The sequence below is a fragment of the Sinohyriopsis cumingii genome, chromosome 15 (assembly GCF_028554795.1).
Source record: "Sinohyriopsis cumingii isolate HCF-2022 chromosome 15, ASM2855479v2, whole genome shotgun sequence".
Taxonomy (NCBI): domain Eukaryota; kingdom Metazoa; phylum Mollusca; class Bivalvia; order Unionida; family Unionidae; genus Sinohyriopsis; species Sinohyriopsis cumingii.
The window spans coordinates 146,996,585-147,013,376 of NC_142975.1; the positions used below are offsets into that span (position 1 = coordinate 146,996,585).

The 16,792-nt window shown below is 33.7% G+C and overlaps 1 protein-coding gene across 1 annotated transcript in view; it reads left to right on the forward strand.

Annotated features, from left to right (window-relative positions):
• The window catches only part of LOC149783011 (uncharacterized), a 211,537-nt gene that overhangs the window by 17,862 nt on the left and 176,883 nt on the right, over nucleotides 1-16,792 (forward strand). Inside the window, exons 9-14 of the mRNA XM_089934583.1 lie at nucleotides 2,118-2,144; nucleotides 6,205-6,322; nucleotides 7,958-8,100; nucleotides 10,582-10,696; nucleotides 12,222-12,361; nucleotides 14,801-14,929. Of these exons, the coding sequence (XP_089790709.1) occupies nucleotides 2,118-2,144; nucleotides 6,205-6,322; nucleotides 7,958-8,100; nucleotides 10,582-10,696; nucleotides 12,222-12,361; nucleotides 14,801-14,929 (672 nt within the window). The remainder of the gene's footprint in view (nucleotides 1-2,117; nucleotides 2,145-6,204; nucleotides 6,323-7,957; nucleotides 8,101-10,581; nucleotides 10,697-12,221; nucleotides 12,362-14,800; nucleotides 14,930-16,792) is intronic.

Sequence of the window (16,792 nt, forward strand, 5' to 3'; positions counted from 1 at the left end):
TCAGTACTTCTCTTTCATTGTGGTAATTCCCATCATTTTTCAAAACTGCTATTATATAGCCTTTGCTGAAGAAACTGGACCATAGCAATTTAAAGAACAACCAACCTGTTTCTAATCTCTTATTCATGTAAAATTCTTAGAAAAAGATGTTTTGTACCAACTCGCATCCCAACTGAGTTCAAATTGGCTTCAGTGTACAGTCTGCATATTGACCTGCCATAGTACTGAAACTGCCCTTCTGAGAGTAGATGACAATCTTCTCACTGCTTTGAATGGTGGAAAGATTACAGTCGTCACTGGTCTGCGGTATTTGTCACAATAAACCATGATATATTACTTCTCCATTTCCAGAATGTATTTTGGTATTCACAATACAACCGAACTCTAGTTCAGGTCCTACTTAGTGAACAGTACACAAATTGTGTCTATAAGTAGAAAACATTCCAGCCTATTTAATCTATGTTTTGGTGTTCCATAAGGCTCTGTTCTTGGTCGTGTTTAGTTCATTCTTTACATTCAGCCGCTCTCAAATGTCATAGATTAATATTCAGTGTCTCACCAATTGTATGCTGATGACACTAAAATCTACAATTCTGGCTGCCCAAGTGAAGATGAGGCTACCATCCAAGTGGCAGCATATTTGGAGTTGAGACTCATCAGCTCCATTCATAATGTCATATCAGTTGATGCCACTAAAACACTTGTGTGTTCCATAGTACTTTCAAGACTGGACTATTATAATTCACTTGTATCTGGTTTATCTTGGTATCTATTGCAGACACTTCAAAAAGTTCAAAACACAGCTGCTCGGATAATCCTTAGAATATGAAGAACTGAGCACGCCTTCTTGTTACTCTTTAACCTTCACTGGCTACTTGGTAGATATATAATAAAGCATACAGTATGTTCACTATGCTATATTTTGTTGACTGGCTCCAGTCCAGTACCTCTCTGACCTCTCCCATGTGTACACCCCGTCTAGATGGTTATGCTCCTCTTCCAACACTTGTATTCTCATTGTTCCTATTGTTAAAATGACGTTACATGGATTACGTTCCTTATCCCAACTACATGTACATGGAATGAATTGCCCATTCATCTTAGACACAAAGGCACTGTGATCTCATTCAAGAGCACTCTTAAAATTCACATATTTTGACCACAAGAACAGACTTAAAGTATTTAACAATGTTTACTTCATTAATTATTGTCAGCATGTTTTTGTTTTGTAATTTCATTGGTGTTTGTTTTTGCAATCTTGTTGTTGTATATGATTTTATGTGTTATCTAATATTGTAATGTACTTAGGGGTTCTAAATTTAAAGTCCAGATTATTTTTTATTATTATTATTATGTGCAGACATATAGGAACCTTTGAATGGAATATGTGTCTCCATAATTGCTAATCTTTAAAGATGAAATGGTTAATCATAATAGTGATTTAATGACCATGGCACTGCATTCCTAGATTTACATGTACATAAATCTGGTTTACAGTCATCGACATAGAGCTTTATTTTATTAATTTAACAAAACTGATAAAGATTTATAGAGCCTCATTTTGAAATAACATAAGTCAAGTCCTAATTAATCTTACCCCTAGAGATATAATTGAATAGCAGGAATTCATACATGTAATTTCAAGAGAACAAGGACATCATCTGGTTTTTCGGATTTTCATAATTACTTATAAGAGAATAAATAAACAGTGTGACAACTGAAACTTTAGGTGCCATCAGGCTAATAAAATTATGAAAACTAATAGTCTGACAGGAAATTGACTTGCCTTGGTCTTTTGTGGACTACTGCTAATTTTGAGTCCTGTTTCTAAAACAAATGTAGCATAAACACATTTACTCTTGAAGGAAAATGCTATAATATTCTTCTAAAGCAGTTTACTTAGTCTTTTGTAAACAAATACAAGATTTTGGAAGCTCTAAACATGCAGTTAATATGGTTCTAGATTTGTTTTTGTTTATAGGAAAGGCTGATAAAGAGAATCTAACATACTTGTATCATTATTTTAATGTATTGGAATTCCATTTAATGTACGTGTATCATTAGTTTAATGTACTGGAATTCCATTACATTATAGCTTGCTTTTTACTTTCTTCTAGGCCCAGACACCAACTCAGTTGGATTCTGTAAGTAAAAATGCATTTTCTTTTTTTTAGTGATATCTGGCATTGCATTTTTTAATTGTTGTATATAATTTGTACATAGTACAATGCAATTGTTTACCTTACTTAGAGGCAGAGAGAGGCATCTGTTTAAATTGCACATACCCGAATTACCTGTATGATTTTCAATGCATCTGATGGCAGCTGTCTGTCAATCCTTGCACATTAAAAATCCAATAAAATATGGACCATTGTCATGGCAAACAGTGTATGAATCATCAAATGTTTTCACTTTGACAAATAAGTTTCTGTATAACTTTGTGTCTGTGTCATTTAGACAGTCAGGCATTTTTCACTGTGAGATATCAATTTAAAATTTCATTACCAGCTGATCCATCATCCAGTTTTTGTGCATTTTTCATTGTAGATACATATTATGTAATAATATTTTGGACAGGGATTACTAAAATTTGACAGAAAATGGTCTGCTTCTGGAATATTTGCGATTATCTTATTTATTTTGGTTGTCGATAATTCTGTGCAAAACCTTGTTACGATTGTCAGTTCTCATATACAGTAACTGTTTCAATTAGTTATAAATGTTATAAGATTTATAAAAAAGAAGAAGGAATAAGTTCTTAAAGCAGATTTTCTCAAATTTCTAAGACACATAGACTCTCCTTGGTTAAAAAGAACCCTACCTGTTACTACCAATAAAGCAATCTAATTTCTGGGAAAGAAACTTTTGTAAAGTGTATGGTTCTCCACCAGACAATTACGGTACACTGAAAAGATATGATGCCCAGCAAAACCATCAAGTTGTCTGACCATAACTTACAAAAGAACTTCCATTTTCAGTTGATCAATGATTACAAGTCCTGCAAATTATGTGAAGATGAGTGACAAAACATCAAGTTTTCATTTGTCATTTCATTTAGAGAGCCAGTTTGATTGAGTTCGCATTTTGGCAAACATACTTTTTTAAAAACTATTTCTATCAAAAGCTGGTTGTCCAGTTGAACTTTGATCAGAAATCATTTGGTTTTTCTGAGTTTTAATTTTAAGTTGTGCCTTGCTATTGAATAATGGATTTTTCTGTCCTTAAAGTTACATAATCTTCTTTAATTCTGATTACATCTGCTGCATGACAAAAACACTTTAGAATCTGTTAAATGCTGTTTTTTAATAGGTGGTATAAATAACTTCAGATCACTTGACAAAGATGTCATGAACAGTGGGATAGGTTACTATGTGTGCTGCATGATATGTTGGGTGGATGACTTTGTTTTTTTTCTTTCTGCTTATGGTTAATGAGTTTGCAAAGTGACTATGATAAAACTGTGAGTCCACACAACATATCAGACTTTAGATATATACTAATCTGTTAATTGTATACTCTAATTTATACATACACTACTAATCTGTTATATTCTCTAATTTACACATACACTATTCTGTTTGTTGTATATTCTAATTTATAGATGCACTAATCTGTTTGTTGTTTAATCTGATTTATACATTAATGTGTTTGTTGTATAATCTAAATTATACATACCCTAATCTGTTGTATAATCTAATTTACACATACACTAATCTGTTTTTTGTATACTGTAATTTACATGCACTCTAATCTGTTTGTTGTATAATTTAATTTACACATACACTAATCTGTTGTATACTCTAATTTACATACACACTAATATGTTTGTTGTATAATCTGATTTATACATACACTAATGTGTTTGTTGTATACTCTAATTTACATACACACTAATCTGTTTGTTGTATAATCTGATTTATACATACACTAATGTGTTTGTTGTATAATCTAATTTACACACTCACTAATCTGTTTGTTGTACAATTTAATTTACACATACACTAATCTGTTTTATACTCTAATTTACACAGCTACTAATCTGTTGTATACTCTAATTTATACATACACTAATTTGTTGTATACTCTAATTTATACATAATCTGTTGTATACTCTAATTTACACATACACTAATCTGTTTGTTGTATACTCTAATTTACACATACACTAATCAGTTTGTTGTATACTCTCATTTACACATATACTAATCTGTTTGTTGTATACTCTAATTTACACATACACTAATCGGTTTGTTGTATACTCTAATTTACACATACACTAATCGGTTTGTTGTATACTCTAATTTATACATACACTAATTTGTTGTATACTCTAATTTATACATAATCTGTTGCATACTCTAATTTACACATACACTAATCAGTTTGTTGTATGCTCTAATTTACACATACACTAATCTGCTAATTGTATGCTTTAATTTACACATACACTAATCTGTTTATTGTATACTTTAATTTACACATGCACTAATCTGTTTATTGTGTAATCTAATTTACACATATATTAATCTGTTGTATACTCTAATTTACACATACACTAATCTGTTTATTGTATAATCTAAATACACTAATCTGTTTATTGTATAATCTAATTTACACATACACTGATTTATTTATTGTATAATCTAATTTACACATACACTAATCTGTTTAGTGTATAACCTAATTTACACATACATTGATTTGTTTATTGTATAATCTAATTTACACATACACTAATCTGCTTATTGTATAATCCAATTTACACATACTAATCTGTTTATTGTATAATCTAATTTACACATACACTGATTTGTTTATTGTATAATCTAATTTAAACATACACTAATTTGTTTATTGTATAATCTGATTTACACATACACTAATCTGTTTATTGTGTACTCTAATTTACACATACACTGATTTATTGATTGTATAATCTAATTTACACATACACTAATCTGTTTATTGTATAATCTAATTTACACAATGTTTATTGTATAATCTAATTTACACATACACTAATCTGTTTATTGTATACTCAAATTTACACATACACTGATTTATTTACTGTATAATCTAATTTACACATGCATTATTCTGTTTATTGTATCATCTAATTTACACATACACTAATGTGTTTGTTGTATAATCTAATTTACACATAAACTTACCTTTTTTATACTCTAATTTACACATACACTGATTTATTTACTGTATAATCTAATTTACACATGCATTATTCTGTTTATTGTATAATCTAATTTACACATACACTAATGTGTTTGTTGTATAATCTAATTTACACATAAACTTACCTTTTTTTGTATAATCTAATTTACACATACACTAATCTGTTTATTGTATAATCTAATTTACACATACACTGATCTGTTTATTGTATAATCTGTTTTACACATACACTAATTTGTTTATTGTATAATCTTATTTACACATACACTAATCTGTTTGTTGTATACTCTCATTTACTCATACACTAATCTGTTGTATACTCTAATTTACATGTACACTAATCTGTTAATTGTATACTCTAATTTACATGTACACTAATCTGTTGTATACTCTAATTTACATGTACACTGATCTGTTAATTGTATACTCTAATTTACATGTAAACTAATCTGTTTATTATATACTCTAATTTACACATACATTAATCTGTTAATTGTATACTCTAATTTACACATACACTAATCTGTTAATTGTATACTCTAATTTACACATACACTAATCTGTTAATTGTATACTCTGATTTATAATCAGCATCAATTAGATGATCTATCAACATTACTAAGAGAAAAGAATTACTAATATTAAAATACATATGCTAATTTTATCCTTATTTAACTACATTCATTTTATTTATGATGAACATTGATAAATTAGGCAAGTCAGATGATCCAATAATGTAAAAAAGTTGAGTCACATCACCTTGTGATAACTCATGTCAATGACATGTACCACTTGAGAATATATGCAGGAAAATATGATTTTTCATTTACTACTAAGTTTAAGTCAATGGGACAGAATTGTATTATTTAATAATGGTTTTTGATCACAGCAGTTTGTTACTTAACAAGGCTTGACTGTTCAGTTATTTAAAATTTTGCAAGAGTTTTGATTTTGTTTTAAATTTAAATGAAAAATTAACAGAGTCAGTGCATCATTCTTTGTGTATTTGTTCAGATGGGAAGTGCTCTTTCAAGGGAAAGACCTACAATCACGGTGAGAAATGGTATGATGGGTGTGACTATGAATGCATATGTGAAGATGGCTCCAGTGGAAGATACAAATGTAACAACAGGTGTGTAATTTTTGTTTCACAAGATTTCAGATTGCAAATTTTGATGCAGGACTATAAGTAGGCAGAAAAGGACTTGCTGGCTGGTAACCTTCAGAAATGCAAACCAAATCCTAACCCACTGCATAAGTGTCAGTGTCTTGTAAGCCACCAAATATTCACTAAATGTCTTAAATGCTGTAGATTTTCCTGGTGGTGTTTCTTATTATAATAAGTAGATATGGCACTAAGATTTATGTGAAATTGGATTTTCATCTTTTTCTGTTATGAGTCTAAGTTATGGCCCTTGTTTAACTTAGAAGGTTGAACTTTTTGAATTATTTCTCCTTGATAACGTTTGAAGAATTGCATGGAATTAGTCATTTTGAATTTGCTAATAACCACTAAATGTAATCAATCCCCCCACCCTTTATTCTGAGTGAGTGCATGAAAATTGCACACACATGATCTGCTGTAACCTTTAAAAAAATCTAAACTTCATTATTATTAAATAGCTCATGGTGAACATACATGTGCTTGATTTGCAGTACAGGCAGCCTAATTTTATTGTAAAATTACGTGCTTTATGCAACTCATAAGTTGCACTTTTTGCCTTATCTTATCTGTGAATTGTTCTTCAAAGTTTGCAGTAATACATTTAAAACTAAATGTGCAAGTTCTAGTAAAATGCAGAAATTTTTGTCTTTTCAGTTGTTATTTTTCCATCCAGATGTAGTATTTGACAATGCAGCTTCTGTGTAGAAACTGTTGTTATGAGTACAAATGATACATTGTTGTGCTGTTGACAAACTGACAATTAAATTCTCTGTCTTCAGGATTTGGTTGGTTATGATAGGTTTAACGCCATTTTTCTGCACAATAGGTGCCAGTATATTTGGTGGAGGAATAACCCTGGAAACCTCAGAGAAGAACCACTGACCCATGGGAAGCTACTGGCAAGCTTTCTCACATCCACAATGGCTGAGCTCGAGACTTACTGATGCCGACAGAGATGAGATGTCATTGATCTGTAAAGGGGAGTGCCTTAGACCACCTGGGTCCCCTATCTTGTGGATACACCCAGTGTATACATATTGTAGATGGGTTGGGTATGGCAGTTTGAGTGTTATTCTAGCTATGTTGCTTTAGATCATTGATATTTGCTTACAATGTTCTGAACTTCAAAGTGGAAGCAATTCCAGCTCTGCTGATAAACATATTTATGAACACTGCATGTCAATTTGATTTATATTAAAAGTCTTTTATCATTATATTGCCTTTAATATGACTTCATATGAGCTAATATCCACTTATGATATTACAATCCATTGGATGGATATTTGTTTAAGACAAGCATGGTTATAATTTTCATGTATCAGCAAAAGTTGCTTGCACCGTACCCACCATTTCCTCCAACTATTAACCAAACTTTGAGTTTCCTTTGCAATATTATGCCCACACCTGTGCTGCTGTAAATGTTATAGACCACATTGCTAGTGAGTTATTGAGGGCATGTACAAAACAGCTTTCTTTCGAGTTTACAAAGAGCAGTACATAATGAAACTAGGCAGCGAATGTGATGATGGCAAAGACAAGTCATGTAGTCCTTTAAAACTGTAGAAATTTCAGGGCAACTTTATTCTTTATTCTTGTCTGCAGGTGCCCTGTGTACTATAACCTGCCTTTGGACTGCACACTAGTAAGCAAGCCAGGTCAATGTTGTCAAGAACCAGTCTGTAACTTTGACCCCCTGGTCAATGTCTACACTGCTAGTGGCAAGGGCACCAATCCTCATGGTATTAGTAAGTATCCTAGTTTATTTAAACCAGACTTTCTTTTGATTTTGAGATTCATGCTATGTAAGAGTGTGGTAAAAACCTTTTTTGAAATGAGATGCTCTTTATAAAAAAAATTATAAGTCAATTTGCTAATTAGCCAGTGTGTTGAATAGGTAATATGAGATAATGGGTGTACCTTAGGGGTTGCATGTGTGAGTAAGACTCCTACATCCCTGTTGCATTGATGTATTGAGAAGGAGACCTTTCAGTGCATTTTATGTATAAATGTTTACTGATATCTTGTAAATTATATTTTAACTAATTTAATTACCTCTTCCATCTCTCTCTGTGTCCATTATTTCTCATGTACACTTACTTACCAGCAAAGATCTGCACATAATTGGATGCCATTTGATAGGCGAATTTCAACTGCATTCAGATGTGCCTTTTAAAGTTCCATCATTTTAGGTCCAATTTTGCTTTTTCTTACATCATTATTACATCTCCACTATAGCAGATCCTTGTAACCAGCATAACTTAAGAACCATTCCACATATTCTGATTCAGTTTGGTGTGTATATTGTCCTATAGACCTAGATATGCCTTTTTATGAGTTATGTCTTGTCATTTATGTTCTAGTTAGAGTTATGACCCTTTATAATTAACTTCCTGTCTCTACATGGGATATTGCTTATACCCAGTGTAGTTTATAATCCATTCAACATATTCTGATTCAGTTTGGTGTGTACATTGTCCTATAGACCTAGATATGCCTTTTTATGAGTTATGTCTTGTCATTTATGTTCTAGTTAGAGTTATGACCCTTTATAATTAACTTCCTGTCTCAACATGGGATATTGCTTATACCCAGTGCAGTTCATATGGGTTTAGTCTCTTATTTCTGAGAGTTAAGGCCTCTAATTGCTCATGCCCTTGATTTTCATGTTTACAAATTTTTTGGAGTCCACCAGATTTGGCATGTGGCCTCAGATTGATGAAACCTTCAGTAATTTGAGTTTGATTTCCAGCATTCCATGACGTCATTTACAGGAGTTATGGCCATGTTTGCCCATTTTCTGGCTTTGGTTTCCTCAGCATAATGTTACTGATGTTTGTTGGTTTGTTGTTATGGGTTTAACACCATATCTCAGAAAATATGTGTCAGCCAGCATATTTGGTGGAGGAAGAACCGAGGAAAATCCTGAGCAAAGCCACTGACCCATGGAAAGCTACTGGCAAGATTTCTCACATAACCAAATTGGCTGATCCTGAGAGTTATAAAGGTGAGCCCCTTAGACAACTCATCCACCCTGGGCCCCAATCTTTGCTTTATTTCATCCAAATTTGGAATGTAGCTATAATATACTGAAGGGATCATGAATTAATTTAATTTGCAGTGTTCCACATTATCAATTGGAAGATATATGTTCCCATATTCCCTGTTCACTTAACTTTACTTTCCACACCATAACTTTACTTAGGAGTATTGCATTTCAGCCATAGGTATCAATCACCATTCTGTTGATCTTTCCTTGAATGAGTTAGTGTTCCAGAATTCCACATAGTCATTTGGAAGAGTTATGGCCCCTGAATGACCATCTTCTCCATCCTAGTGAATTTTGAACATGAGTTAATTAGTTTGAAGACCATGCCAAGACAAAAATTGTTGAGATTTGGGGCCTTTGCATTGCACTCATCACAACTATGTCTAATTGACAACAGTGACAGCAATGGATTAAAAGAGAATATTTTTGTTTTTTTTTATCTTGATTATTGCAAGCACCTTGAATATTATGAGCATCTGGTTGAATGAGACTATAAGTATCAGTTGAGATTGTTGTATGATTAAATTTGATGAACTGAAAGTGTCCTCTTGACATGGAATTGAGAAAGTTAGTGGTCAGGATCTAGAGAAATATTGTACTTAATTGAGCTAAATACTGTAAATCAGAAGGCTTGTAGATGGACCCATCTGAAATGGAGAGGAGGAAAGCACCTGAAAGAAATAGCTGAATATCAATAGGTGACCTTAAAAATGGATGCCCATGTTATGATTTTTGCTTCCAGAATAGACCTTTTGGTTGTAAAGTGAAATTTCTAATAATAATCCGCAAAACCCAGTTGAAATTAATAAGGAATCAGTTAAACAATCTATTTACCATCTGTATCATGCTAGATACTTATTTATTGATGTTTCTGATACTGATATAATGCTGATTTAATACTTCATCTTTAGGTGTTGAGACACTGATATACTGATGTAATGCCTAATTTTTCAAATTCATGATACGGTGAGTTTATTATTGTTTGTGGGGTACCAATTTTCAGGAATTTGTGGTTGTTGCAACAATAATTCTTAGCGGAAACAGTAGGACTACTTCCTCCATCCATAAATTTAAGTACCAATGAAAATCTCATTTATTTTATATACAAAATCATAAAATTGATACCTATGAAAATAAATAAATTCATAGTAATGCATGTTGTTTTAATGATGTATTTTAGGTGTATGTGAGTACAAGAACAAACAATATCTCCAAGGTCAGTCATGGAGAGATGGCTGTGACTTTCAGTGTACTTGTGTTGATTCCAACAAAGGAGAATACAAATGTGAAGATTTGTAAGTACCCTGCTAATTTCCAGTCGTATATTTACAACTTCAGTCCTTCATCTTTATGACACTGTTCAAGTGGTTTTAAAATTTCTTACAATCCAATCACTCAGTGAATAAAGTTGAACAATCATTTTCTTGCCAGAAAAAAACTTACTCAGCCAGCTGTCATAGAAATTAAAAAGGTTGATGATGCCAAGGACAACATTTTTATTGTTTTGAAGGTTGTTTTCTACAGCTTACTCTATTACCCATCTTTCATCATTTGTAAGTAATTATAAATTAAGACCAGTCTGCTCATCCACATATAAGCATTTATTGGTAATGAAGAGTGATAACAAAGCACTTGTGTGAGCTTGATCATAACTAATGGAAAACACACTTCAAGTAGAAAGTATAGACTTTCAGTGAACAGAGACTACTACTTTTAAGAGAACATAGTTCATAAAAGAAAAATACTGGTCAGCCCTGAATCAGCAACTACCTGATTGGGAGAATGATTGGAAAATCACCTGACCCCCATAATTGTAACTGGCTTTTTGAGTTGAGATAGTAAATGTTTTACCCCCATGTTAATGGGAGCCTCAAAAGTGATGTATGTTATAAATGCAGGAGGCTTGTGTTCATTGATTGACTCGTGTACTTTTATGAAAATCGATAACTGAAGATCAGCAAAACCTGTGCAAAGCAGGTGTTTTTTTTTCAGTCAGTTATTCACTAAAATAGTCAAGCTACTTTATCCTACAACAGCTCTCAAGTGAAGAACCCTTAGGGGCTGTCCCAGTTAAAAATTATTTAAGAATCATGCTGAATTCCCACATTTAGCAATTTACTCCAAAAAACCTATTCTCTCTTCATCAATTTTTGTCATTTTTTTCCAAGTTTTCAATTATGTTGTCTGAGTTTACAACTGTCTGTTTGCACTAGTCTATTCATTATCCCCATCTGGTCTGTAACTCTGTTCTTGGCAGTATTGTTGAGACATATCTAGCAGTTTAATAAAATGATGATTGCACTGCATTAACATCACTTACATTATGGTTCATTCTACATTGATCTCATGTGGGCATGGGGATGTAAAATTCTAGGTCTGAGGTATGGAGATTGATGAAAGAGGCAACTGTTGGAGGCAGTTGCCACTGTGGCATAATGGTTTGCATGCTAGACTCATAGCTATAAGGATGTGCATTTGAATTCTACCATTGGATCAGCCCAGGTCAGCTACTGTGGTGCATTCTTGGGCAGGGCACTTTACTCAGATTGTCTCAGACCTAAATAACCTACTTGGATTGATGTGCCATAATGTACTAAAATCCCCACCTCAAATCATTTGACATGCTTAAATATCGAGTCCTTATGCCACTACAATTGCATCATGTATATTTCTGTGTTGTGATACATTTATGTTCTACACCAAACTTTGAGGTTTGAAAGTTATCCATACTGACGGCTTCTCAGAAAAATAAAGGATATAAGTGCTAATAAGCCACTAATTTTTGCTGATAGGTAATGATACTTTATTTATTAATAACAGATGTCCAGTCTACCATAGTATTCCTCCTGCCTGCCATCTGGAACAACAAGCTGGTGAATGCTGTAAGAAACCAGTCTGCGAGTATGACCAGCAAACTGGCAGCTTCACTGGCTATGGATCAATCAGTGGACAGGGTGTTGGTAAGTAACATGCAAGGGCATTGAAACTTGGACAGTGAGGTACCCATTGGTGTCTCACTTTTTTTGCTAATTATTTATGTATGATTGATTATTAATCTCCTTTATATTACAAATTCCTTTTGCTGTCCATGAGGGTTTAAGGATGTAGAGCAGGCCTGATGACCCTCCAGCATTGTGTAAGAGGCAAATACTGTAGGCAATCTTCCATGCAGGCAATGTTCCATGAACCTGTTCCATATGAGAAAGTCTTGGACTTTTAAAAAGAGTGTGGATTATAAAAAATGGACCATATATTTTAAGAAAATATCCTTTGATGTCTTTTTTTGGTTTGTTTTATATTCTCTTGCTTGGGAGGATACCTAAACTTACTTGGCATTATTTAGCCAGGAGTGTGCTGATGTGCCTTTAAACCCTGTACACACATACATACATACATACATACATACATACATACATATATACATACATACATACATACATACAGATCTGTCATTGCATAATGCAATGGCCAATCTGGGTCAGTGCAGTATGTTTGGAGTGTTCAGAAGAACATACATACCTCATGTCCTTGAAGGAGACATCATAATTAAGAATGTTTTTAAATCCATTACTCTATAATCAAGGATTTGTCAGCAATATAAAGGACTACAATTGTAATAAAACAGCACATTTCGAAAATGAATCAGATTCTGATGGCAAATGTTACAATAATAATTAATTAATTAATATGAATCATGGGTATTGTCAGGTAAAAGGAAATGGTTCTATATCTCATAGTTCACTGCAGAGTTATTGTTTTTTTTAATAGAATCCACAAGCATTTTTGGCTGCCATCACAGATTTACTGCCTGGTGCCTACTAATGACATTCATTGTGATTAAGTTTCACCATTAACAGGCTGTCAGTAGTTTTCTCATCCATGCATCCCCTGCATATGTATTCCTATATCCACAAAAAATCCATTTTTCGTGATACATACAGTGAAAACTCAGGACCTTTGCTACTCGCCTTCATTGACTTAAGCTCTAATTTCCAATCATTGTTAAACTTGTAATATTTGTTAGTCAATGGTTTTTTAGCATTGGAAGAAAGTTCACATATTTTGGCATGAATTAACTCCAAAAAGATAAGGGCTTCCCTTAATCATTTCTCTTGAATCATCTTGAAAAACACAATAACAATTAAACAAAATAAAAAATTAAATAACTAGTGGAAGTGATTCTGCCAAATTCATTTTTTCTTTCCTTTTTAAGCAACCATTTAATAAGACCTTAGTTTTCGATTCAAAACCTAAGGTTTTCAGGTAAATCATTCATAAACAAAGTGTTAGAGTGCAAAACTATTAATTGCACCTTTGCATGAAAAATTGACAAATGGATAAATCTAGAATAGCACTTTTACATCCTTAAATATCCTTTGAAGATAAGAGGTCACTATTTAATGTCATTTACTTACTCAGTTGTTACTTCAGTGGCAAACAATACATAGGTGAGAGTAAAAAGTGATTCCATATGCAAATAAAAAACCCACCTTAGGGATATAAAAAATAAGAGGGAGACCCCAGTGTCTGAACACTTTAACGAACCTAATAATGACATCAGTTGTGATCAGTATCATATAATAAAAATTATCCAATCTGATCTAGAGCTCTCTAGTTGCAACATAAAATTGAAAGATTGAGAACTTTATTGGATACACCAATTCAGGGGCATACCTATAGTATTTGGCACCTGGGGCAGATCCTTCCTTTGGCACCCCCACAAATAATTATAAATGTAAACACACAGAAAAATGTATTAAGTTTGCAAGTAGATTTTTAAACAGTACAGTGCTGTCATAAGCAAACTGAAATAACGTTTACTTTGGTGAATTTTTCATTTGGTTTGAAAACTTGTACTGGTATTTCAACTCTCCTGATGACACCCCCACTTCTGGTGGTCATCCAGGGTGGATTGTACCCCTCGCAACCCCCGTAGTATGTCACTGCACCAATTACATACTCTATGACCAGTAGTGATCAACATCTCTGTTTAAATGGGAGTCCATGCATTTTTATTTAAATGATGGTGTTTAGCTGGTCCTAAATGAAAAGGATGCTGATATTACCTTAAATATGGCTGCCCCAATCAACACTGAAAATCTTTTAACTAATTCTCCTGAATGGATGCTGATATCAACATATGTTTTGTCCAAAAGTCATCTAATGATGTCTAGTTTGCCCTAATTGAAAATGGTGTCATTATTGCATTCAGTATGGCTGCCACATTGGTTAATTTGAAAATCTTATCACTCGAGAATATTAGTGATGGTTTCAATGCTTGACAGTTAAAAGAAATGGTCTTGTCTTGAGTTCCTGGAAATTGGATGGGGAGACAGTAGGCTTTTTTCTTCTTCTTTTGCTCTCATTTATGCAATGATAATTTGGCATTATAATTCTAGGAAGCACACCAACCCAGGCTCCCCCATGTATCGATGCCCAGAGAAACTGTCATGAATATGGCTTAAGTGTTTGCACTGCCTACAGAAGCTGGTCCCTTGACAACTGCAAGAAGTACTGCAACATGTGTCGTAAGTTTGCCTTTTTATTTCTGAAGTTATTTTTTTTTTACCTACACTTTATGTTGTCAGAAGATAAATGGTATCTGGTAGTGTTATGCTTCTGCCACATACACATGGAATAAGCATATAGTGCTACCCATGTTCATCCATCCCATAATGTCCCTTCTGTCATGTACATGGAGTAGTCATAAGGTATTACTCATGTTCAAATATCCCATCATGTCATCACATATACATGGAGGGGCATATGGTGTTACTCATGTTCACCCATCCCATCATGTCCCATCTGTTGCATATACATGTAGGGGGCATGTAGGCTTACCCATGTTCATCCATCCCATCATGTCCCATTTGTCACATGTGTGTGTGTGTGTGAATCAATTGTTACTCATATTCATCCATCCCATTATGTCCCATCTGTAACATGCATGGAGTAGGCATATAGCGTTACCCATGTTCACCCATCCCATTATGTCCCATCTGTCACATGCATGGAGGGGGCATATGGTGTTGCTCATGTTTACCCATCCCATCATATCCAATCTGTCTTGTATACATATAGGAGCATATAGTGCTACCCATGTTCATCCATCCCATTATGTCCAATCTGTCACATATACATGTAGGGGAATGGGGTATTACCCATGTTCATCCATCCCATTATGTCCCAGGTGTCACATATACATGTAGGGGAATAAGGTATTATCCATGTTAAACTATCCCAGTATGTCCCTTCTGCCACATATACATGGAGGGGCATTTTGATGTTACCCATATTCATCCATCCCATTATGTCCAATCTGTCACATATACATGTAGGGGAATAGGGTATTACCCATGTTCATCCATCCCATTATGTCCAGTCTGTCACATATACATGTAGGGGAATAGGGTATTATACATGTTCAACTATCCCATTATGTCCAATCTGCCACATATACATGGAGGGGCATTTTGATGTTACCCATGTTCATCCATCCCATTATGTCCAATCTGTCACATATACATGTAGGGGAATAGGGTATTACCCATGTTCATCCATCCCATCATGAGCCATCAGCATATGGTGTTACTTCCATCCATCTCATTATGTCCCATCTGTCACATATGCATATAGTGTCCCCCATGTTCATCCATCCCATCTGTTACACATACACAGATGAGGTATACAGTGTTAGCCAAGTCCATCCATTCTGTCATAAAACATCTGTCACATACACATAGAGGGGGCATACAGTGTTAATCATTTTTATCCATCGTATCACGAGTCATCTCTCACATATGCATGGAGGGGGGCATATAGTGTCCCCCATGTTCATCCATCCTATCTGTTGCATATACACAGAGAAGGTATATCAGTGTTACCTATGTCCATCCATCCCATCATGTCTCAGTCTGTCATATATTGTTTCTAAACAGTCATTTATGAAGGACAGCATGGATTAAAAACAATTTGGTATTGGGCTTTACATTAAGAAGACCATGGTCAAGTTTGAGTTTCACCATTTTGCTGATTACACTTTGATAATGTTAAATAATTTTTTGTGATGCCCAAAATGATAATTTGCCATTCCAGATGGTTCTTTATTAATATTGCATTTGATATAACAAAGTTTTTCTCTTTTGTCTTAGATCTCATTCACATCATAGTTTCAAGAAACATATTATTTAATTATCCTACCTACACATGGCCATCTTGAAAATCATGTCATCACTAGTGCTCATGAAAGCATGATCATATGGACCTATGGTTTTCACCTAAAGATGTTTTTTTATATCTGCTTGGGCTGAAATGAAAATGATGCCAATCTTGCATCCAATATGGTCAAACAATGGCCATGTTGAAAATCGTGCTATTTCTACTTCTCCTAA